The sequence below is a fragment of the Apodemus sylvaticus genome, chromosome 15 (genome assembly GCF_947179515.1).
Source record: "Apodemus sylvaticus chromosome 15, mApoSyl1.1, whole genome shotgun sequence".
Lineage (NCBI taxonomy): Eukaryota > Metazoa > Chordata > Mammalia > Rodentia > Muridae > Apodemus > Apodemus sylvaticus.
In genome coordinates, this window is record NC_067486.1 from 82,003,763 (window position 1) to 82,030,664 (window position 26,902).

General features: G+C 37.6%; 2 gene segments (V, D, J or C); both read left to right on the plus strand.

Annotated features, from left to right (window-relative positions):
• LOC127665858 (Ig lambda-1 chain V region S43-like) overlaps nucleotides 1-26,902 on the plus strand; it is a 440,110-nt gene that overhangs the window by 178,525 nt on the left and 234,683 nt on the right.
• On the plus strand, nucleotides 22,616-23,160 carry LOC127665860 (immunoglobulin lambda variable 4-69-like). The segment is given in 2 exon segments: nucleotides 22,616-22,721; nucleotides 22,838-23,160. Coding segments are annotated over 2 exon segments (387 nt in total).

The following is a 26,902-nucleotide window of genomic DNA, read 5'->3' on the forward strand; positions in this document are numbered from 1 at the left end:
ATAAGGCAAGCATTGTGACTTTGAATTGAAAACAGTGTTTCTAATTCCTATATCAGTGAGGCTTTATGCAGCTAAGGCTTGGCATTGCAAGAGGCCCAAAAAAATCCACTGGTGAAAAACAACCTCAACAGGAGTTGACAGCCCAGTATTGGAGGGAATCATACAAAGAAGCTGAGCCTTGACACCATGAAGAGAGCCTGTAAGAGGCTACTGGTGAAGTCTAGTTGCTTCAGAAGACACCAGCAAACTGGAGATGCCTGTCCTGTGGCATGACCACCAAGAACAGCAGAAGCAGTTGAGTGGAGTCACCCAGAGTCTAGAATGCTACAGAAGTCAGAGATGAAGTGACCCAACCATTCTGGCACAGTCCAGAAGCTCCTGTGTGGATCCCAGACACTAGAAAAGGAAGCTGTGAAGTTGAAATTGCCATGGAGACCCCAAGATGTTAGAGCTGCCATAGCAATGAGATACCTTCTGAGGAAAGCTACTAACAGGGAGTAGAATGATTCCAAGAGAAAACAGTATGTCAGATTCATCAAGGCAAAAAGAAGTTGGAGATCTGAAGAACACTTTGACATTAGACCTGGTGATGCAGAGTTTTAAGTTAGCACAGCAGGCTTTTGGTCTGCTTTTGTTTTCCTCACTATGAAAATTTGAAAATATATGTCCTGGAGTTTTAGAGGTATGAGATTTGCTTTTTGACAGTTAAGTGATTAGATCAATCTCAGAAGAGACTTTGAACTTTAGACTTTTTTAAATTGGATGCTTTCCTTATTTTCATTTCAAATGTTATCCCCTTTCCTGATTCCTCCCCTCCCAGAAACCCCTTTCCTATCCTCCCTCCCTCTGCTTCTATGAGGGTGTTCCTCCCTCCCCCATTCCCACATCCTGCCCTCAAAACTGTTATAGTCGATGGTGACTTTAGAAATTGAACTAAAACTATTTTGCATTGTGGATTGGTTTGGTATGGCTGCATAGCTTCATGTGCTTGAAAAACCCTATGTGAGCCAGGGAGTAGAGTGTAGTAGTTCAAGTATTCTTGGCCCAATGAGTGGAACTTTTAAGAGGTGTGGTGTTGTGGATTACCCTCATATTTCTGTATTTTGATGTTAATTCTGCTTCCTCAAGAGGGGCTGTGCTTAAGGAGTGAATCACAAACTCAGGTGATTCCATGTGAACCATCTCCTCATTTTAACTGGTCAAATAAATCTTAGAGACTGATTAGGCAGTAGAAGGGAAAGGAGGGGCTGGAAGTTTTATAGGAGGAGACAGAGGAAGATGAAGGAAGAGGAAATGGAAGAAAGATGCAGCAGAACCACATGGCTTAGAGGAGCCACATTAGGAAGTGATCTCATAGCTGATTAATAGAGGAGTGTAGTGATATATCTGCCCAATCTAGGCATGTAGTTTATAAATATTATAACTAATTTGTGCATTCTCGGCAAGAGGTTTTTGGGACTGGAGATTTATCACAACAAATTGTCTCCCAGATGGAGCTAAAGGCTGGAGACAGGAGCTGGAAGAGATGCTAAAAAAAGAGAATTCAACAATTCACAGATCAGGATTAACAGCAAGGAAACAGAGATAAATTTGGAAGCAAAATCTAGAGGATAATTTACTAAAGCAAGTAAATCAAAATAAGGCAGATACTGCAATATCAGAATTACAACATAAAGAGAAGCTAAGATTATGTATACGGGATCTAGAACAGAAGATACAAAAACTATAGAGGAGCATGAACAACAGAAAGAGAAATTTAAGGCTTGCTACATGTTCTAGAGGAAACACTAGAATTAAAGACAAGAAATTATATCTCAGAATAAGGGAAAGATGGACAATGAAGGTGAGAGACAGGAGCTGGAAAAGATGCTCGAACAAAGGATACAACAGCTCATGTCAAACTGACCAGAAAAGAGAAAATAATGAGGACTGGAAGCAAGATCTGGAGAATAACCTTTTAGACATTAATCAATCAAAATAAAATCAACAGCAGAATATTAGAATTGAAATATACAGTAAAATTTAAAATGTAGAGACAGAACCTTGAACAGAGAATAAAGGAACTCAAGAAACAGGAGGAGCAACAAAAGGAGAAGTATGAAGCATGGACACAGACTAAGGGAGGAATTTAAATTTCAATTAAGACAAATACTCGAGTAGAGACAGAAGATAAAGAACACAAAGCAAAGGTTATTAGAAAGCAAACTTTAGTTTATCAGGTTAGCTATATAACAAAGACCTCCAGAAGATGATCATCCACAGAGTTATCAGGAATTTAAATGTAAACCCATTGGTGTGTCAGAACTGAGGAAATTTAAGGAAAGTGTCACTAATTTTGGAATGCATTAGCCATTTGTAAAACAAGTCCTGACTTCTTAGGCTATTAAAAATAGAATAGTCCCCCAAGATTGGAAGGATATGGCAAAAGCAATTCTAGAACCTACTACACATTTACAATGGTTTTCATAGTGGAAAGAAGAGGCAAGAAAAATAGCACAATAAAATAGAACCAAGGGAAAAGAGATTTCCAAAGATCAGCTGCTTGGTGAAGGTCCCTATTCTGTGGTAGAGGTGCACGTTGTATATGATGAAGAAACTCTGACATTGTGTTGACTGACAATTTTAAAAGCCTGGGACAAAGTTGAAATCTGTGAAAAGACTTGAACCATTTTCTCAAGTCATGTAAGATCTAAAGGAAACCTTACTGACTTTTTGTGAAGGCTAACCTCAACTGTGGAAAGGGATGTATCAGATTATGTAACAAGAAAGGTAATTTTCAGTATTTAGCCTTTAAAATGCAAATACTGAATGCAAAGAAGTAATCAGACAAGGAAGGGCATTGTGAGCAGATGTCACACCTTGCTCACCTCACATGACCTTAATAGGAAAAGAAGCTGCAACTAGAGCAAGTTGTGCATTCTTTACACTGGCTTATTGGGGTTGAAGATTTACTGCAACGGTGTTACCTTGCTGGAAAGTATATCGCTGTGGTGGTGGACTTTGAGATACTCCCCCAATTGCTCCTATGCCAGTCTCCTGCCTGCCTTGGGATCAAAATGTAGAACTTTAAGGTCATTCAGGTCTGTCCCTGGCTGGATAATATCATGTTTCCCACGTTGATGATAGCATATTGAAACTCTGAATCTCTAAGCCCACTCCAGCTAAATGTTGTCCTTTAAAGGAGTGGCCTCCGTCATGGCGTGTATGGCACTGCCATGGCTTGTAGGGTGCCTGGTGTGAAAAAAGGGGGAGTTGGGGGGAAAACCTCATCTCACCAGAACTTACTGGCTCTGGCAGGAGAGATGTGGGAAACTATAGAGCACCCCCACACTGCAGGTTTGGTGTCTAGCTGCAAGAATCCATGGGACCCCAATCTGCAGAGGTGGGGGGCAATCTCAGGGCCCCTGGGCCTCAGAGAGGCCAGGAACTAATGATTCTAGCTCTTGGGCATCTTAAGACACTGCTGGATACCACGGAAGAACTGAGAATGAGAACAGGAGGAAGGCATACTGGGGCAGGTTCCCCACACAGGCGAGTTCTTGGTCCATTCTGGTGACTGGAAAGACTTGGAGGCAATCAAGTAGTTTTAGTGCTTTATTATAGAAGAGGGGAGAAAGAGAGAGAGAGAGAGAGAGAGAGAGAGAGAGAGAGAGAGAGAGAGAGAGAGAGAGAGAGAGAGAGAAGTAGAAGCCTGGCAATGGCCACATGGAGAGAAGAGGAAAGTAATGGGGAGAGAAGGGGAGCAAGAGACAAGAGACAGAGACAGGAGAGTAAAAGAATGAGATAAGGAATGAGAGAGGAAGGACCAAGAATCCCATTTTATAGTGGGCTGTGCTACCTGGCTGTAGCCAGGTAACTGTAGGGGGGAATCCAGCCAGAATACTAGGGGCTTAGGGCATGACCCTACATGACTGATGGCCACAAAATTATGGAGTTGAAGGTCTCTGGTTTCAGGAGCCTAGAGTCTGGGAGCATAGCTAACAGGGTCTGTCCCTTTTAGATTAATCTACTGGGTCTCCAGAAGTTAAGCCTTGGTCAACCAGAACTTTCACAGTCCAACATCTCCTCCCTTTACTTTTTTTTAAAGATAGATGTTCCTTAAATTAAGCTGTATTTGTATAAAATTTGAAAATTAGCAATATCTATAAAAATATAATTTTAAGCAATTGTAAGCCATGAGCTACCTATTTTAATTACTAGTCTATAACTTAAAAACTTGATTATTTAACATTTTAAAGAACAATGGCTATAGCATGTAATTTAATTATTTGTGAAGCAGGAGAAATATTTAAGAGAATAAACGTGATATAATTATATATTTTTCTATTATTAGAGGAGTTGTTTATAAATATAGTAAATGTATTTTTTATTGGCTGCATGTATATATTTACAAAAGTATGCATAGAGGCAAATTATAAAAACTTGTCTTTGGGATAATGATTATCAAATTATTATAGCTTAGCTTAAAACATTTGCTATGCAATAGGCCAAATATTAGTATTCTTCAATAACCAACGTACTTGCTGTTTGGACTAAGGAATGAATACAGTTCTTTTATAAGATATTTTTATGATTCTATCTTATAATTTTGTATTAACATATCAACAGATTCATATTAGGGTGTTCAAACTTTACATGGAGGTGAAGAAATATGAATTTACATTAATGGTCCCTTTTGCCAAAGGATTGCTGTGAAACACTCAACAAATGACTTTTTTGCAATGTTATTTTTCCCTCATCAGTTAATTGTCCAGGGGATTAGGATTTGCATTCCCCTTGAGACTACCAAACAGAGGTTTAAGTTCTCTTGTAGCAAGTTTGAGATGAGGTCTTAACAAATTAACATTTTTTTCAAAGCTTTAGAAAATCATTTAAATTAAATAAACTATCTTTTTTATTTGAATTTTCTGTGCCACAGTTTGTTTAGGATATAACTGATCCACTTGCCTGATTTTTTAAATTACAAATATGGATGAGTTAAAATCCTGAGCTTGTGATTTAATTGTAAATTGAAACTAATGGAAGATTGGCAGTTTATATTTTAAATTTTCTTTTGTAATACTAGAGCATGCCCATAACTTTGAAGAACAAAACTCAGTTTTAAATAATCTATTCACTTTGAAATTAGTATCAAGAGCATTACTTTCACATACAAAGTTTGACTGCCAGTTCTTACTATGAATGCATGATAGTGTAGCTTTTAATGGATCAGTAAAGAGACATTATTTTAAATTCTATCTTTTATAAGTTTCTAGGATAAGTATTATATAAATATTTTCTCAATTTAGAAGTATCTTTAGAGACCTGTTTTTCTGGGTTGGTTCATGTCACCTGTTCTTTAGAATGACTTTAACCCCGAGTTACCAATTTTAATCTATAATGTTTTTAAGTTATAAATGTTTAAACATACCCAATAACATATAAGTCAATACTCTATAACCGAGACATGTAAAACATATTTATATCTTAAAAACCAGTCAGGAACAAAAGTAAAATTGCTATAAAACAGACAAAAGTTTCTTACATTTTTTAACTGTAATTTCAAAAGAAAAGCACCTTATCACTTGTTGAACTCAATAAACACAATCACAGATTTTTTTTTGTTTTTTTTTTTGAAAAAAACAGCCATTAGCTCTCTTACCAAAGATATTGAAAAGCTGTTGGCCTTTTTAATAGTGCCTTGTAAGATAACCAGCCCTGAGCCGGGCTTCTCCAGCTGCACTTGACTCCTAGGCACAGTGCAAGGTAACTTATCAGTTTCTCTTGTGCAAATTGAGGCTGCCTTTTAAACAAGTTAAACTAAATCAAACCATGGACAGCCAGCAGATAAAGTTTTAACCTTTTTGAACATGAAACACACAGCAATCAATCATTCAAACAACAATAACAAACACAAATTGACAGACTTATGGACAGACATATGGTGCACCAAGGACAGACAATAGACGGAGAGGGAAGAGAACTTAATGTCCCAAAGAGATCCAGATATCCTAACCAGAACTAAGGATATCTCCAGCAGGATCCAGGGAGGAAGCAGGACATCTCCAGCTTTCGTCTAGTCCCCAGGAGACACCTGAAATAGCTTATAAGCATTTTCCTTCTTTTGATACAACATCTCAGACATGGAACAACTGCTTTTCTGAAACCTCTCTCTCTCTGTCTCTCTTCCTCCCTCTCTCCCTCCCTCCCTCTCTCTCTCTCTCTCTCTCTCTCTCTCTCTCTCTCTCTCTCTCTCTCTTTCAAAATTTAACTCCTTATCTCTTTTTTCTTCTGGGAATTCTGCCAGAGAAGGAAGAGGAGGCACAGTGGCAGCTACTGATAGTTGTTCCCCAGCACCTTGCTTTTCTAACCTCTCCAATTTCTTTTCAACATGTATAAGATTTTAATTTATATATTTACCATTTCTACTTCTGAGAGCCATGCACAGTATAAATATGCTTGAGCTAAGAATTTTTCTAGCAACTTTTTAAAAATTTTTTGTTGTTTTTTGATTTGTAGTCTTTTTATTTTATTTTATATAAAAATAAAAGATTTTTGACGATCTTATTTTTAACCCTTATTCTTCACGTTTCGAAGGCCTCCTTGAAACCATTAAGAAAAACCTCATGCTTATCTAATACCTGTCCCATAATACATCACCTGCATTACCCCAGATCTCCCACAGATGGCTGTTTCTGTGGTGATCAACTAGCCCAGATCTCTCACAAACAAGCAGCTCCGTGGTGACCAACTATCCCAGATCATCTCCCACAGATGAACATTTCTGTGGTATCCAAATATCCTAGATCACCCACAGACAAGCGTTTCCTTCTAGGGTAACCAATCATCCTAGATCTCCCACAGACAAGCATTTCTGTGGTGATCAAATATCCTAGATCTCCAACAGAGAAGTGTTTTCTTCTGTGGTGACCAAATATACTAGATCTCCCACAGACGAGCATTTCTGTGGTGACCAACCTCGACCTGATGAGTTGGTTGTTCCAAATGATGAGCAGCCGATCCTTTAAGATGACATTCTCTGTGATCCTTACTCAGGAAGGAGCCCCATGTCAGGTGTCAGTTGCCCTGGCCCACGAGGGTTTTTGACAGGGAACCCAAGAAGAGAAGGACAGAGAAACAGAGACAGGAGATGCAAAGAACGAGGCCAAGACTAACTATTTAAGGCCTCCCAAAACTATTTTCTCAGGCAACTTATACAGGAAGGGAAGAAGAAAGGCAGATGAGATTCTTCATGTAGCCCAGGCATTCTGCCAAGCTGTAAGATGTTTTCTTCTTCTGGGAGGGCACAGTGACCATTGACCACCCAATCTCTCCAAGGTCTGTAGCTGAGGAGAAGTCAAAACTTAAGCCTATCTTTAAAATGAATTCTAAACATAAAGTAAGGTCAGTTTGGCTCCCAGCAAATATAATAGAACATGGCAACTGCATGCAGATATACAAAACTAGTGATACCAGTACCTTGGCGAAAATGTCAAAATGAATGGGCATAATATAGCAAAATTACCAAATGTTGCTTAGAATTTTAAATTTTAAAATGTAGAAAAATAAACGTGGATCCTACTCTCACAGCCTGCCTGAAACACAACTGCAAATTGAACAAGAACATCAATATAAATTTTGATATTCTAAAACTTCTAGAACAAAATAATTTAACATATATATTGTTAAGGTAAGAACTTTCCAAATGGGACTCAGGAAGCTCATTAAAAGGACAATTATGAAATAGTATGTCATAAAACTAAATATTTTTAGGCCAAGGGAATAATCAGTTGAGTGAAAATGTAGTTGATAGAGTACGATAAACTCTTTCCCAGCCAAATATCTGATAATATCAATAAGTTAAAAAAAAAAAGAATACACACATCACAAAAAAAACTAAACAGGAAGAAACACAAGTTATACAATGAAAAACATGGTAGAAAGCCAATGAAAAATATGAAGAAAATAAATCCAAATGAATTTAAGTTTTCCTTTTATTGTAGCCAGAATGGTCATTACCATAAATACAAATGATAGTGTGCTAGAATGAATGGATGGGAAAAACCTGTACTATTTCAAGCTGTAGAATGTGCCTGGTTCAGCTGGGCAAGAAGTAACACTAATCTGTACTGAAGAGCTGGTGATGTTGGAGCATATGTCTCATCTAAGCACAAAGAGAATCCAAGCAATGTCCACAAATCTGGGACAATTGGCTATTCCTGGCCCTTTATCAATGCCTACTACCATTTATGACTTTCCTTCAGCCTGAGGATGAGGACATTTATTACTGCTAAACATGGATAACAGCACAAATTCTCACACAATGTTCCAGATACATGGAGAATTGAGGCAAAATATTTTCTTGAACCCTTTGAGCCTGCCACTCCATAATGGTCTGTAACATTTAAAGGAGGTTATAATGATAACCAGAGTTCTCCTCCTTGTGTCTGGTAGTCAGAAGACAAATCAACCTCAAGTACTAGTGCCATTTGTTACACATCATTTGGCTGGATTTTAACTGCTTTATTGAAATATACTACTCAAGCTACTAAATTGCCACTCTAAGTGTGCAGTAAAATTATGTTTCATATTTCCAGAGTAGCACAACATTCACATCATGGAAATCTGTAACATAATGTACTGAAAAGAAACCATTGTTAGTTAGAGGGGCAGTAGAGTTTTGCAATTTTGGTTCTTAACTATGATTTATATTTTATATCACTTTTGGTATTTTCAAATATTGTATACAAGTTTGCTGGTTTGGATACATACCAGACACTATAATTTTGTTCTTTCAGATACCTATGATATTTAACTTGAATTGGATATAACAGAGGTTGCCCACCCTTTCATCAGTTTGGGGGTACTTAGTTTAAAGTTTTTGTATTGGAAGGCACTTTTACTATAGATCTCTGCTTAGAGCTTTCAAGCATTTCTGTGGGCATATATATCTCTACCATTTGGGGACAGATAAATAGGAACAAAATTTCTACGAAATATTGTAACTATTTTTTGGAAATTCCTCCTTTTCAAATTGGATGAATACATTTACAGTCATATGAACAATGTATGCTAACCCAAACTTTCTACATTCTTTCACAAGTATTCAAATTTCAAATGATTTTGTTCATATATATTCATGTCACCTATATTAATTACAAGGATTCAAATATCTTCATTCATTTGAGGAAATAGCTAAATCCTTTACTAAGTTGCTACACCAGTTAACATTTCCATGAGAAAAAGTTAGGGTTAATTTGTAATGCCCAAAAAGTGAACCTGTAAATCTTGTCTGCCCAGGAACAAAATGACTTCCTCAAATGTTGGCAATACTAGTCCTGGGAAAAAATGCAAAGCCTTATGTGAAAGTACATTGAACTAGAAGTTTGTCCTAACAAAGCCCTGCAATATGTGTCTTATGGCCATTACAGCTGAGAAATTCCAGAGAATGGTCCTGGCCAAATTCCATTCCTTGGCCAGTATTTAATATTCAATAAATGTTTGCTTTAATTTTGTTCCAAAATGGTGGAGTTGGTTTTTCTGGGAAATCATAGGACTAACAGATGGAACTCTCACTGACATCATTATATGCCAAATTTGCTCTTTGTGTGGGATACATGACACATGGGCTACTGAAGACTTCCATCATAAACAGCAAAATTGGAAAAAAAAAAACTGCAAGCACTTTTAGGTAGCTCGCTCTTGATTTTTGTAATTTTTTTTATGCAGTGTGCTGTCTGATGAATGGGAAGAATCTAATGAAATCTGTACCACCACATTTGAGAAATTGGGAGACACCCTAGAGTCCATCAGTTTTCTGGGTAATTAAGATTCAGCCAGAATTATCAGCTATTTTCTGATCTTCATTTACACCAAGGAGATGCCCTGGTAACACTGGAAGAATGATACTTCAGAGTGGCCCAGCACTTTGGTATAATCATCAAGGTTTCCATGTTTAGATACCTTCTGGGGTATTCCATGAGTTTGGGAACCAAAGCTTATGCTTTGGATAGTCTCAACATGGATTTGGGGAACTGATCAAAGCTCAGAATGTTGGCCTTTGATGGGTTCCAAGCACCTGGGATATACAAGGAAAAAAATTGTTGAATAACATTGTCTTTTTTTTTAAGATATTTTCATTATTTACATTCAAATCTTATCTCCTTTCCTGGTTGTCCCCTCACGCTATCCCATTCTCCCTCCCCTTGCTCACCAACCCACCCACTACTACTTCCCTGTCCTGGCATTCCCCTATACTGGGGCATCAAGCCTTTTCAGGACCAAGGGCCTCCCTCCCTTTGATGTCTAACAAGGCCATCCTCTGCTGCATACGCAGATGGAGCCATGTGTCCCTCCATGTGTACTCCTTGGTTGATGGTTTAGTCCCTGGGAGCTCTGGGGGTACTTGTTGGTTCGTATTGTTGCTCCTCCTATGGTATTACAAGCTCCTTCAGCAACTTGGGTTACTCCATTGGGCACATTGTCTTGCTTTATGTATATGATCAGTCTTTGGGTTTTCTGACTGTATTGGGTAACGACACATGTAGCTCTTCCTTAAGCATAGACTTGTCCAAACCTGTATGTCTGGCAGCATTAGCCCCAGAATTCATGATAGTAACATAGCTTTATCGCCAGTACCTGCAACTCCAATCTCTCTCATATGAATAAATGCATGAATTCTGTGCCTATACATTTTGCTATCTATTTTGTGCATATGAATATAAGCAGCTACATCATACTTGTTTACAGTGGGTATCAAATGCATGAATAAATGCTGAATCCTTTTCCTGCCATCAGCTGTCTGGGCTCATAATTCACCTCTGAGATTTCTGGTCACAAAATTTAATATATAAGAAGAATTGAATTATTTATATATGGATAATATTAAAATACTATTATATGGGTCTACTTTACTGTTGGGTTGGAAATTGGGATGTGACTAACTATTTTTAACACTGAGGCATGTTTTAAAAATCCAATGTCAAAAATTAAAATGATTTTTAAATTATAAATTAATGGATATAATTAAAATCTATAATATTTATAGCAAAGGGTTAACTTAATTCTCACAATCTGGTGTGTATGATTAAATTCTCTACTTAAGTAATCTTAAAATATATGGCATGATTCTGAATTTTCCTTAGATCCTTCCCATTCATCAGACAGCATACAGCATAAAAAAAAATACAAAAATCAAGAAAAGAGTAAAAACCACTGGCTTAAAAAATGTCTTTCCTGGGAAGGCGTAGTTTGGGGAACAGGGGGAGGAAAGAGGGCTTATGGGACTTTCGGGGAGGGAGTATCCAGAAAAGGGAAAATCACTTAAAATGTAAATAAAGAATATATCGAATAAAAAATATGTCTTTCCTTACTTGAGGTGGATTTAAGCTAACAGAGACATTTAAAGTAATCTGTCTAACCTTCCTTTTGCTAGCATTATTAACACATAGGTATTTCTGCAAACTGATTATACTATACAATAATACATCATATAAAGGTCAAATATGTCCCAGCCTCTATGAATGTATGTATTAATAAGTTTTATTTTGATACTAAGTGAGCTCCAGTTTAAACCTGTTAATTTTAAAAGGTAAATGTAACAGGGATAAAACATAAAGTCCTAGTCTTTGATAAGCTACTACATTACTACAAACTGTAAAAATAATTTTACAAAAATGTGAACTGATAATCAGTCACCTTATAAATGATCAAATTCTATAACATGTACAAAATTATATTTATACTCATGCTGAATAAAGTATTGCTTAACTAATAGATGATTGGCAGGTACTAGCTCTCAAAACCATCAGAGATCATATGAACATAGCATTTAAGATAGTTAAGCTTACTGTGCCAAAGAAAGGCTCCCTGGGAGTCATGTGAGTGCCCCCCAGAGTCTCTAAGAGGATAATAGACACAGCAGCACATGATTCCATATGGATTATCTGGTAAAGTCAACCACTTGGCTAGACTTTCTTTTTTTTTTTTTTTTTTTTTTTTTTTTTTTTTTTTTGTCTATCTTTCTGTCTATATCTTTTTTTTTATTCGATATAATTTATTTACATTTCAAATGATTTCCCTTTTCTAGCCCCCCCACTCCCCGAAAGTCCCGTAAGCCCCCTTCTCTTTCCCTGTCCTCCCACCCACCCCTTCCCACTTCCCCATTCTGGTTTTGCCGAATACTGTTTCACTGAGTCTTTCCAGAACCAGGGGCCACTCCTCCTTTCTTCTTGTACCTCATTTGATGTGTGGATTATGTTTTGGGTATTCCAGTTTTCTAAGTTAATATCCACTTATTAGTGAGTGCATACCATGATTCACCTTTTGAGTCTGGGTTACCTCACTTAGTTTGATGTTCTCTAGCTCCATCCATTTGCCTAAGAATTTCATGAATTCATTGTTTCTAATGGCTGAATAGTACTCCATTGTGTAGATATACCACATTTTTTGCATCCACTCTTCTGTTGAGGGATAACTGGGTTCTTTCCAGCATCTGGCAATTATAAATAGGGCTGCTATGAACATAGTAGAGCATGTATCCTTATTACATGGTGGGGAGTCTTCTGGGTATATGCCCAGGAGTGGTATAGCAGGATCTTCTGGAAGTGAGGTGCCCAGTTTTCGGAGGAACCGCCAGACTGATTTCCAGAGTGGTTGTACCAATTTGCAACCCCACCAGCAGTGGAGGAGTGTTCCTCTTTCTCCACACCCTCTCCAACACCTGCTGTCTCCTGAATTTTTAATCTTAGCCATTCTGACTGGTGTAAGATGAAATCTTAGGGTTGTTTTGATTTGCATTTCCCTAATGACTAATGAAGTTGAGCATTTTTTAAGATGCTTCTCCGCCATCCCAAGTTCTTCAGGTGAGAATTCTTTGTTTAACTCTGTACCCCATTTTTTAATAGGGTTGTTTGGTTTTCTGGAGTCTAACTTCTTGAGTTCTTTATATATATTGGATATTAGCCCTCTATCTGATGTAGGATTGGTGAAGATCTTTTCCCAATTTGTTGGTTGCCGATTTGTCCTCTTGATGGTGTCCTTTGCCTTACAGAAACTTTGTAATTTTATGAGGTCCCATTTGTCAATTCTTGCTCTTAGAGCATACGCTATTGGTGTTCTGTTCAGAAACTTTCTCCCTGTACCGATGTCCTCAAGGGTCTTGATAAACAACTTCAGCAAAGTGGCAGGTTATAAAATCAACTCAAGCAAATCAGTGGCCTTCCTATACTCAAAGGATAAGCAGGCTGAGAAAGAAATTAGGGAAATGACCCCCTTCACAATAGCCTCAAACAGTATAAAGTATCTTGGGGTGACTCTTACCAAACATGTGAAAGATCTGTATGACAAGAACTTCAAGACTCTGAAGAAGGAAATGGAAAAAGACCTCAAAAAATGGGAAAACCTTCCATGCTCATGGATCGGTAGAATCAACATAGTTAAAATGGCCATTTTGCCTAAAGCACTATACAGATTCAATGCAATACCCATCAAAATCCCAACTCAATTCTTCACAGAGTTAGAAAGAGCAATTATCAAATTCATCTGGAACAACAAAAAACCCAGGATAGCTAAAACTATTCTCAGCAACAAAAGAAAATCTGGGGGAATTAGTATCCCTGACCTCAAGCAATACTACAGAGAAATAGTGTTAAAAACTGCATGGTATTGGTACAGTGACAAGCAGGAGGATCAATGGAACAGGATTGAAGATCCAGAAATGAACCCACACCTATGGCCACTTGATCCTTGACAAAGAGGCTGAAAACATCCAATGGAAAAAAGATAGCCTTTTAACAAATGGTGCTGATTCAACTGGAAGTCAGCATGCAGAAGAATGTGAATTGATCCATCCTTGTCTCCTTGTACTAAGCTCAAATCCAAATGGATCAAGGACCTCCACATAAAGCCAGACACTCTGAAGCTAATAGAAAAGAAACTTGGCTAGACTTTCACAACGCCTGAATGGTAGGCCCTTCCCAAAACTGTGTAAAAGCAGGATACCTTACAGATTTTTGTCCCACTTTGCCTAGACAAGGTAATGTTACTTTCTTCTGGGGTGTCTGGAGCTAGCTTCAGTGAGGAAACCATTGCCAAGCCTTGGGGGATCCCAAGGAGATAGACAGCAGGGGTCCTGGGCCACTCCTGCTCCTGTCACAGAACCTACCTCTTAAGTCAGGTAGGCCACATAAAGTCTGCACATTTACTTCACTGGTAGCTTCTATTAGCACACCTGTGGGGAATCCCCTAGGGTGGGGCTTAGGTCACGTCACCACTAGTCGCTAGTCACCTGCCCAAAGACGGTCAAAGGGACCATCTCTTAATTCAGGTGTCAGGCTTTTCCCTTTCCTCTAGTCTATGCTTCAGTGGGTACGGGACAGGTGGACTCATGAAAAAGACAGCAGACATTGGCAAGATGCCTGATCTAACATTAGAAACAATGAATTCATGAAATCCTTAGACAAATGGATGGAGCTGGAGAACATCATACTAAGTGAGGTAACCCAGTCTCAAAAGATCAATCATGGTATGCACTCACTGATAAGTGGATATTAGCCTAGAAACTTTGAATACCCAGGACATAATCCACACATTAAATGATGTCCAAAAAGAATGGAGGAGTGGCCCCTAGTTCTGGAAAGACTCAGTGCAAGAGTATAGGGGAATTCCAGAACAGGGAAGTGGGAAGGGGTAGATGGAAGAATAGGGGGACAGAAGAGGGTTTATGGGACTTGCGGGGAGTGGGGACCCAGAAAAGGGTAAATCATTTGCAATGTAAATAAAAATAAATAAATAAATAAAAATAAAAATGAAAAAAAAAAAGAAAAGAAATGTTTTCCAGCCAGGGTGGAAAACTGTAAGAACCTACATTATAATTTCAATAAAAATTAATGGTTCTTTAAAAAAAAAAAAAAAGAAAGAAAGAAAGAAAGAAAAGCTACTCATCTTTTAGGCCTGATGGTCAAAGACTGCCTCTGCTTGGCGTACCAGGGAGACGACAAGAACTTGAGACAACTGTAGATAGTGGACTATGGACTGTTCTCTCTCATTTTAATTCATACATAGGCCAATTAGGCCTATGTATGAATTAAAATGAGTTATTTTTTTTCCTTCTCAGGTCTCTTATTACACTGATGGCTAAGCTAACTGTATCTTGCCAGCTAGAAAACACCAAGCAACTAGCTCTTCCCCAAGTCAACCAATCACTGTGTTAATTATTTAATCGTTTCACTAAATAATTCAAGTGACAAGGTTTCTTATCTAAAAAGTACAAACAGATTTGCCTTGCTCACAGGCTTCAGGTTAAGAGATATACAGGATTTGGGCATAGAAAAATGTTTTATAATGACTACTCTCAATCATATGTACTCATATTTTAATAAATTATTAGACAAAAATTTGTTCTGAGGTATGTAAAGGTTTAAGGATATAGAAAATTAAATTCAAAATGGTTCAATTTCTTTCCCCTTTTATGCTGTTATTGCCCTGATATTTCAGAGGTTTGAAATTTGATAGTGCACTGACTGCTTACTGTTCATTTACAAGTTAAGGATTTTAAATTTTCTTTGCTTATCTTTGAGTTATACACTTGTAAACTTACCAAAGGCCAGACTCCAGATATGTACAGCCTGAATTTCTGCACCTGTCTTCCTGAAAATGGGATTTTTCACTTGTTCCTATTTCTCCTCAACTTTACCAACTACTTGGAAAGTTTAATTTCTGGTCATACTCTATGTTTGTTACAACAGATATTTCACTAGGCTGAGTGACTCCATCCAGGAATCACCATCTGACTGCAAGCTCCTAAGCTGTGGACATGCTGATATAAACCTATCCAGCTAATTTTATTGGTTCCTGTCTTTCAGCTGGATCAGTAAATTAATTTTTTTCAGATAAATAGCCTGTTGGCTAACATTTAACTAGATTTTCAGCGTTCCTGTATCCTGATTGAAACATTCTACAATAAGCTGAAAATAATTATAAAAGAGAATAATTAGTTCACTGTTTCCATTAACTTAATGAAATGTTAAGTCAAAGGAAACTCTCTGGTATAAGAGACACATTACATGAACTAAAATAATTCAAAAACTATGAAAGGACACTTAACCTGCTTTGTTCAGAACAAAACTTGTTATACAGCTTTTAAAAATTATTATTTTACTACAAACTGTTTTGGATTATAATCTGGCTGTATGCACAAATCTTAGAAAATGAGGAAGCCAGATAAAATAAACGAATAGTACCCAGTCTATTTCCATGCTACTACTAGATAATAACTCTGATCATTATTAAATCTAAAAATATCCATCATAGTGTCAAAGATTTGGCCCAATATGTATGCAAGTTCAGGGAGTAATGCAATGCCCAAAAGTTAACCTGTAAGTCCTCCCTGATCAGGAACCAAGTAACTTCCTGGAATTGTGGTAATATCAGTCATGGAAAATTACAAAGCCTCATGGGGAAGTATAATGGCAAGCTAGTTTTCCTTATTAGTCCCTGAAGCATGTGCCTTGAGACCATTACATCTGGGAAATTTCTGTGCATAGTCCTGGGTAAAGTTCATCTCTTAGTCCATATGTGATAAGTAATAAACACTTGCTTTACATTTGGCTGAAAATGGTGGAACTGTTTCATTTTCCTAATGAATCATGGTGTTCACACATTATTGCTTCTACTCAGTCACTAACTATATTTGTATCTACTATTTAGACTTTAACCACTCTAATGTTAATGAAATGGCATCTTGTGGTGGTTTCAATATGTATGCCCCCTCCCGCCGTTGAATCATGTGTTTAAACATCGGTCAAATAGGGGGTGGCCTTATTAGGAGGTGTGGCCTCACTGGAGTAGATGTGGCTTTGTTAGAGGAAGTGTATTACTGGGTAAACAGACTTTGTTTTAAATGCAGAAGAGATGCCCAATGTGAAACACATCCATTCTCTAATTTATTGCTAGCAAGACAAGATGTAGAACTCTTGGCTCAGTTTCTTCTCCAGCCATATATCTGCCTAGACGCTGTCATTCCTCACACCGTGAAGGTAATGGACGAATCCACTGAAACTGTAAGCCAGCCCCAGATGAAATGTTTTCTAAGAGTTGCCTTGGTCATAGTGTTTCTTTACAGCAATAAAGCCTCCAAAAGATAGAAGTTGGTACCCAGAGTGAGGTATTGATGTGATAGCCCTGACCATGCTTTCATTTGTAGGAATATAAGTTTTGATACTTTGGGTTTAAAAAGCCATGAAATGCTTTAAATAGAGCTTAATGTGCCATACTAGTAGAAGTATGGAACGTAGTTGTACTGAGGGTGATGTGAACTCTTGGGGCCTGGCACCAGAGGATTCAGAGGACAAGAATTACAGAATGTTGCCTCAGAAAAATCTTGTGATATATTGGTGAAGAATATGGCTGTTTTTCCTTGTTTGAAGAATTTTCCTGAAGCTAAGTAAAGAGATTGAGATTAATTGCATCAACAAAGGACATCTGAGAACTGCCTAGTATATACTCTGTCCCATATTTGATGCTTATGAGCAAGGTTTTGGTCAAGTATAGCAAACTGAGAAAGAAACATTACAAAAGGTTTGGTTCAAGGATTAAAAGGTCAACAGGAAATATAATTGAGCTAAATTATTTTTTTCTTGGAGATAAGCAGATTAAAGATATTCAATGGAAATGAAATAGTGGAGATCATGAGACAAGATCCAATTCAGCTAAGCTTTCACCTTTTGAAAAGAATGTTCCCCAAGGGACATTCCCAGCTATCCTAAATTTACAATGCATTTGCTATTGTATGACAGAATTTTATATCCTGTTAAACATTATTCTGACTTTGCCATTGTATTCATGGGAACATAAAGAAAGATGATTTTTGTTAAGTTGAGGAGTCGATTGTGATGGCTATTCTTGGTTGTCAACTTGGCTATAATTGTAATGAACTACAATCCACAAATAGAGATCAGGACTGATAAAATCTTCAGGCAGGATGAAAACTTGCCTAGTTCCTGGATACTGCATCTAGAAGACACAGCCTTTTGTTCTTGAATTTGATGTGGTATGAGACTTGAGTTTGATCTGGAAAAACATAACTTTAATCCAGGTTTTAATGCATAGTGGTCATGTTTATAAAGATCTATAATAAAAAAGAATTAAAGAAAATCTTAGGTTTTCATGGTGGTATGCAACTTTTATCCCAGTACTGAGAAGGTAGAGGCATGAAGATCTCTAAGCTCAAGGCCAATCTTGATTACATAGCAAAAAAAAAAAAAAAAAAAAAAAAAAAAAAAAAAACTTTATCAATGAAGCAACGCATCAAAAATAGAAAGAAGGTGAAGATGTAATTGAACACATGTGGCATGATTCAGCCCCCAAAAGCAGCCTCAGTCTTGTGGTTCTGACTTTAGAGTCAAGAAAGTAAAAGCAAAGGTCAGGTTTGTGGCCAAGGTGTCCCTCTATGGAGACTAAGAAAAGCCATTGTGTGTATCTATGAAAGTCCATTATATAAAATTCTAAAATTGAAATCAAGACCGTCTTAGAGACCCGGGGAGGATAGCAGAGCCTTATGATACCTGTCAAAGAAAGCTGCTAACAAGGAGTGGAACCAGTGCCAGAGAAGAAGAGTGTTGCAGTTAACAAAGCTGAAAGAATCTGGAGATATGAAGAAAAATTTGACTTCACACAGGGAGATGCAGAGTTTGAGTTTGCCCAGCTGCTATCCTGTCTTGTTTTGTTCTAGTTCCTCAATGTGTTTGTTCCTGACATTTTTTGAATGCTAACGTATACCTTGTTTCATGATAGGTTGGAAATACATAAACTGCTTTTTAGAAATTCTTATTTTATAGGGGACTAAAGTTAAGAGTTCCATGAATCTCAGAAGAGATTTTTAAACTTTAACACTTGAACCTTGAACTCTTAAACTTTGTTGAGACTATGAAAGATTACATGGACTTTTGAAATTGGACTCAACAAATGTTGCATATGCTACAAGTATGTGGGTGTCAGGGAGCAGAATGTAGTGACTTTAATAGGTATAACCTACACATACACATGTTTAAAGATGCTTGGCCCAATGTTGAGAACTATTCACAGGAGTGGCCATGTTGGAGGACTTTTGGACGTGTTGAAGGGAATTTGTTAGTGGGGGATGAATTCTGGGGTTTTAAATCACAAGCTCTATCCAATGTGATCCTATAGATCAGTATACAGAACTTGTACCTCCATCTCCAACACCATGTCTGTCTGTATAATGTCATTCTTACCTCCATGATGACAATGGGTTAAAATTTTGGAATTGTAAGCCATATCCAAGTTAAATGTTTTTGAGAGTTTCTATGGTGATGGTGTCTCTGCACATTAATATAATCCTAGCATAACATTGTATATTAAATTGTATTTAATGGAATTACAGTATCAGTTTCTGAATCACTATACTATTTATAATCCATTATTAACAAATTAATGTGATTGTCCATTACATGACTCATTGACTCCACCAATATAGACCTGTTACTGCTAAAATCTTTAATAATGTACTGGGTTGTACAAAGCAGATAAGGACCAGAGTCCCAGAAAATAAATTGTTCATTTGAAGCCATATTTCCTTGTAGGTCTATGTGACCAATGCTAGGAAGTAGTCTTTGTTTCCCCTCTCCTATCAAACTTGTACAATATGTTCTGGTACCAGAAAAGCTAATCTTAAAGGGAAGGCTTTCATTTTGGTTTCAAAGCAAGATCTTCTAGACTCTGACTGAAGAGCATAGAATCTTCCACCTCCATGGGTTATCAATGGCAATAGCAATTTCAATTGGCTTACTTGTTTTCTTGGTCTTTAATTTTTTAAATTATTTTAGAGACTATTACTCTGACACAGGTATAACTGGCAAAGATTATCCTCATTATTTTGCTGGTTGTTTGTCTAATCACTCCATAAGATCATGGAAACAATACATTGGCAGGGATTCTTTTATCCTGATGTACCCATATCCTTTCCATCATTAAGTAGTTAGACTATGTGGTTAATTATCAGACCTACTCTGTGTTAAGTCATGATTATCATTACAAATTTTAAAAGATATAGAGAAGCTAGAGATGAAAGCAGTATGCCTCAACATAAGGAACATCATGTGGGAAAAATCCAAGTCATCTCCACCAATATCAAGAAAAAGACAAGGATGTCAATAGTCAACAATCCTTTTTAATTTACTGCTTAGTCTTATCTAAGGCAATAGAAAATGTAATAAATGGATAAGATTAAGAAAATGGTTGAAGTTAGTCTTGCAATGGTTAGTGTCTTAGTTAGGGTTTTACTGCTGTAAACAGACACCATGGTCAATGCAAGTTTTATAAAGGACAACACTTAATTGGGGCTGGATTACAGGCCCATTGTCCATTGTCATCAAGTCAGAAACATGGCAGCATCCAGGCAGATATGGTGCAGGAGGAGTTGAGAGTTCTATATCTTCATCTGAAGGCTGCTAGTAGAAGACTGGCTTCCAGGCCAGTTAAAGTGGTCTCAAGAAGAAAGGGCATGAATAGAAAAAAAAGGAATCTATAAAATACAAGTGATAAATGGGCTTATTTTATAGGAGAAAGACTTATATATGATTGAGAAAAAATGGTATTAGAAGGAGACATCATGAAGCTATGGACATGCTAAAACAAAGATTAGGGAATTAACAGATGTGTAAGTATATAAAAAGCTAGTACTTTCTTCTCCTGTCTACTTAAACAACGGAAAATTTTAATGCTTGGAGAGATATTAGGGAAAGCTAACTGGTTTATTTATATAAATTGTAAAACTTTGTAAGGAATAATTTTACCTTTAATAGTCTGTCTGTCATCTTTCTGTTTCTACATGGAAATGATTACTGAAGACTGCTGTCTGTTGTGCCAGGAAACCACAATAGCTATGTGCAGCCACCCTAAAGAACAGGCTGTGAAAAACTGATAAGGAAATGTGTTATGGCTTAGTGCTTAGACTTGTTCCAAGGATTCAGGAGTTGAAACTATTGATCTGGCACCCATAGAATTTATGCAAAATTAAGAACTTTTTGAAAATTATTAACAATGATAAGAGTCTTCATGATGTACTTTTAAAAAGTTAAAGACTTGGCAGAAATGAGAAGAAAGAATGATGAGAATCTCGGGGAACAGAGAGAGTATCTGAATGAACAGCTTACAGTCACTACTGATTCTGAGTCATTACTGAATCAGCACTGCTCCAATTCCTACCTTTCATGGGACCCTCCCCATGCTGAGGCTGGACCTCAACAAGCATTTGCTTGAGTGTGTATATTTGTGTGTGTGTGTGTGTGTGTGTGTGACAGAAAGAGAAGGAGAGAGTGTGTATGTATGTGTGAACATCTGTATGTATGACAGTTTGTGTCTCAATGTGTGAGCTTGTGTGTAAATATGTATTTTTGTGTTCTGTCAGTCACAGTTTGAGTGTGGCAGTTAGAGGACAAATTGTGTAATTTGATTCATTAGTTCCATTATGTATGCTCCTGAAATCAGAGGAAATTACATTCTGAGCAGCCTGGTGAGGCAAAAATCCTGACTAGAGTGAAACATACAAGTTCTTGTAGAGTCTATCAGTAACAACAGAAAACTAACTCCAGTTTGTCACATACACCTTGCTCCAACCCTCTGTTCTTCTCTTTCATTCTATATAGTACAGTTTTTTAAACATGTAAAAGTTATGAAAGCATGTTTCAGTGTACTCCACCTAGTCCTGATATCCTTCATTCTATCTTTCAATCATACCAATGAATTATTCTATTTGATTCACTAATTTTTGCTTCAGAATTACGACTACTCCCTTTCTGACCATCTATCCCCCTGAATCACTGCCAGTTAAATATAATATTTTTTTAGATTAGATAAGTAATACACAATTTTCCATGAGTTTCCTCAAAAAGCATCACATAATCATTGCTCATTGATCCTATAATTATTACTGAAATTCAAATACAGGCCCAACACATTCTTTTTCAATCCATTTCTTATAAATTTTGTATCTTCTGTTTAGTTTTGCCATGTGATGTTCTAAGAATTTTCATTTCTAATGCGTAAAGGGAATCTTCAGTAAAATTTGTATCCCTCTTAGGCACCAATAGTCACCTGTAAGTCTCTATGAGCCAATCTGATAAGGAATAAAGAATAGATATAGAGCAGGAGCTAGCTCCTCGATCATTCTGAGAATGCAATTAAAGCGCATTCTCTCTCCTCAGTGTGTGTGGGCAAAGCCCCTGGATAAGTGTCCTCTATAAATTAAAGGATATATATTGTTTCCATTGAGGAGGAGCAAACAAAAAATAAAAACAATGATGTAAAAGTCAGTCCAAGAAGTAAGTCTTTCTGTCTTTGATAAGAATGTGGTGTTTAAAACCTTGAGGAAAGTCACATAGGCACAGACATGATAGAACTAAATCTAGTCACAGAGTGATCTATAGATGTCACTGAAGAACAATAGCTGAGAAGACAGTTATCACTCTCTTGGGATTCCACAGGCACAGCAGCTGGTGACACTGTAGACCATTGGGAAGCCTTAGACAGGAAATAGCAGACATAACTTTGATGCCACACACTCAAGGAGGGATTTGGTTGACCAAGAAAAATTTGCATGAATGGCCTTCTCACTTTGCTGAGAAGGATAAGAGAGACCCACATCAGATCTGTCTCATTAATGCTCACTGGTGTTTGCACCATGGCCTGGACTTCTCTGTTCATCCTACTCCTTCATTGTACAGGTCAGGAGAGTTGCCTGCACCCTGATCCACAGTTGGGGGAAATCATCTGATGGAGAGATATATTCTACTTTCTCCTTATATCCCAGCACATACATAACAAATTTCTCTATTTTCAGGGTCTTTCTCCCAACCTGTGCTGACTCAGTTACCCTCTGCTGTTGCTTCTCTGGGAGGCTCAATCAAACTCACCTGCACCTTGAGTCAAGAGCACAGCACCTACACCATTGTATGGTACCAGCAACATCCAGAGAAGGCTCCTAAGTACTTGATGTATGTTAAGAAAGATGGAAGCCACAAAAATGGAGATGGGATCCCTGAACGCTTCTCTGGCTCCAGCTCTGGAGCTGATCGATATTTAAGCATCTCCAACATGCAGCCAGAGGATGAAGGTGCCTATATCTGTGGTGCAGGTTATACTATTGGAGGACAATATGGGTAACCACAATGACCGATATGAATGAGGAAGCAGGACAGAAACTGCTTTCTTCCCTTGCAACCAAGACAGGCCTATGGTTGTCTCGGAACAACTGAAAAGGAACATCTGAAACTTTTAGCTATCAGAGCCATTGGAAGTTTACTGCTTATTTCTTAAGTGGAAAGATTACTGGTCTAGCAATTTCTCCATCTCCCAAACTCCAGACAAAAGAGGAAAATGGAGGAGTTGTGTAGAGTATGTTGCTTTTAAACAATGATGACTACATAAATTTATATCTGATGTGAGGACAGTTAAATGGGTGAGAATAGTCCCCTTTCCACTGGAGTAGTGGGCTTATCATGCTCATTGAAGTTCACTGCAATGTCTAATCTTCATGAGGTAGCTTTATTCGTTCATTCTCTAAGTGCCAACAAATTGCAAAGACTCATAATGTAAGAATATTCGAGGAGATAATGGAGTAAAAGCTCCATTGTATAAATGTACCACAGGCTGTGAAAAAACGATAAGGAAATGTGCTTTGGCTTTGTACTTGCTTATTACCCTAAGGATACAGGAGTTGAAACTAGTGACCTAACACCCAAAGAATTTATGCAAATTCCAGAAAATTCTTTAAAAATTATTAATAATGACCAAAGTCTTCATGATGTAATTAAAAAAAAAAGACTTGGAAGAAATGAGAAGAAGGAAGAAGGGTGAGAATCTCAGGGAACAGGGAGAGTATCTGAATAGACAACTTGCAGCTACTACTGATTCTGAGTCATTACAAAAATGAGAAAACATAATCACATGTGCGCACACACACACACACACACACACACACACACACTGGAGTATCTTTTGTGTTTGCTAACTGTTCCTGGGCATAATGCCTACACTGCTCCAATTCCTACCTTTCGCAGGACGCTCCTCATGTTGAGGCTGGACCTCAGCAAGTTTGTGCTTCAGTGTGTGTATTTGAGTGTGTGTATGTGTGTGTGTGTGTGTGTGTGTGTGTGTGTGTATGAGAGAGAGAGAGAGAGAGAGAGAGAGAGAGAGAGAGAGAGAGGGAGGGAGGGAAAGAGAGTATGTGTGTATGAACATCTTTATGTATAACAGTTTGTGTCTCAATGTGTGAGAATGTGTGCAAATATGTATTTTTGTGTGTCTATCAACCACAGCATGAGTGTGGCAGTTAGAGGACAAATTGTGTAATTTGTTTTATTAGTGGACTATGGGTGGTCCTAAATTTGACTTATATTCTCAGTCTTGGATTCTTCCAGATGCTAATTGCCAGTTGGACCAGCACAATTTGCTGAAAATGCTGTCTTTTTCCACTGGGTGGTTTTAGCTCCTTTGTCAAAGATCAAGTGATCATAGACATGGGGGTTCATTTCTGGGTCTTCAATTCTATTCCATTGATCTTCCTGCCTGTCTCTATACCAATACCATACAGTTTTTTATCATTATTGCTCTCTAATACAGATTGAAGTCAGGGATCTTGTTTCCTCCAGAAGGTCTTTTATTGTTATACATCTCAATGCCTATCTTTAAAAATAAAAGAAGAAAAAAAGAACAAATATGTGACTTAAATTTGTAATTTAAGAATTCAAAAGACAAGAACAATCCAAATTAAAAAATCAGGACATAAATTTACGAAAAAGAGTCACAGAAAATAATGTAAAGAATCAACAAATCTAAGAACTGATCATTGAGAATATAACAAATACTCACCAACCTTGGGCCCAGTTAACAAAAGAGAAGAATCCATGTTACTAGGCTCAGAGATAAGAAGAAAACATTACAAGACAAGAAAATGGAATTCCAAAAAATTACAAAAAATGGAATACTATAGAACTTTAACATACAAAATATAATGAAATGGATGAGTTTGTAGGCTCATTAAAACCACAAAATTAAAGCTAAGAATATATCAACAGCTTATACCATAAAAGATAAAAAGTAAACAAGTGATGAGAAACCTTCTGACAAAATTTTTTTAATATTTTTTTTATTTATTTATTTTTATTTACATTGCAAATGATTTCCCCTTTTCTGGGTCCCCACTCCCCACAAGTCCCATAAGCCCTCTTCCGTCCCCCTATTCTTCCATCTACCCCTTCCCACTTCCCTGTTCTGGAATTCCCCTATATTCTTGCACTGAGTCTTTCCAGAACCAGGGTCCACTCCTCCATTCTTTTTGGACATCATTTAATTTGTGGATTATGTCCTGGGTATTCAAAGTTTCTAGGCTAATATCCACTTATCAGTGAGTGCATACCATGATTGATCTTTTGAGACTGGGTTACCTCACTTAGTATGATGTTCTCCAGCTCCATCCATTTGACTAAGAATTTCATGAACTCATTGTTTCTAATGGCTGAATAGTACTCCATTGTATAAATATACCACATTTTTTGTATCCATTCCTCCGTTGAAGGACATCTAGGTTCTTTCCAGCTTCTGGCTACTACAAATAGGGCTGCTATGAACATAGTGGAGCATGTGTCCTTATTGCATGCTGAAGAATCCTCTGGATATATGCCCAGTAGTGGTATAACAGGGTCCTCAGGAAGTGACATGCCCAGTTTTCTGAGGAACCACCAGACTGATTTCCAAAGTGGTTGCACCATCTTGCAATCCCACCAGCAGTGGAGGAGTGTTCCTCTTTCTCCACATCCTCGCCAACACCTGCTGTCTCCTGTGTTTTTGACCTTAGCCATTCTGACTGGTGTGAGGTAAAATCTCAGGGTTGTTTTGATTTGCATTTCCCTAATGATTAATGATGTTGAACATTTCTTAAGGTGTTTCTCAGCTCTCCGAAGTTCCTCATGTGAAAATTCTTTGTTTAGCTCCGTACCCCATTTTTTAATGGGGTTATTTGGATCTCTGGGTTCTCCTTTCTTGAGTTCTTTGTATATATTAGATATTAGCCCTCTGTTGGATTTAGGGTTGGTGAAGATTCTTTTCCAGTCTGTTGGTTGACGTTTTGTCCTTTTGATGGTGTCCTTTGCCTTACAGAAACTTTGTAGTTTTATGAGGTCCCATTTGTCAATTCTTGATCTTAGAGCATAAGCTATTGGTGTTCTATTCAGGAACTTTTCCCCTGTGCCCATGTCCTCCAGGGTCTTCCCCAGTTTTTTTCCAATTAGTTTCAGTGTGTCAGGTTTTATGTGGAGGTCCTTGATCCATTTGGAGTTGAGCTTGGTACAAGGAGATAAGAATGGATCGATGTGCATTCTTCTACATGCTGACCTCCAATTGAACCAGCACCATTTGTTGAAAAGACTATCTTTTTTCCACTGGATGCTTTCAGCCCCTTTGTCGAAGACCAAGTGACCATAGGTGTGTTGGTTCATTTCTGGGTCTTCAATCCTATTCCATTGATCCGCTTGCCTGATATTGTACCAATACCATACAGTTTTTATCACTATTGCTCTGTAGTAGAGTTTAAAGTCTGGGATATTGAATCCCCCTGAAGTTCTTTTACTGTTGAGAATAGTTTTAGCTATCCTGGGTTTTTTGTTATTCCAGATGAATTTGAGAATTGCTCTTTCTAGCTCTATGAAGAACTGGGTTGGGATTTTTATGGGAATAGCATTGAATCTGTAGATTGCCTTTGGAAAATTTTTTAAAAAGAACAGACTCAGATAAATACATAGTATGGGATATCCTGAGTTTAACATCACTTGAGACACAGACAACAAGGCTTCTGCCTGAGCCCAAGACCTGGGCAGCTCTGCGGTTCATCTGTGTGCCAGCCCTGACA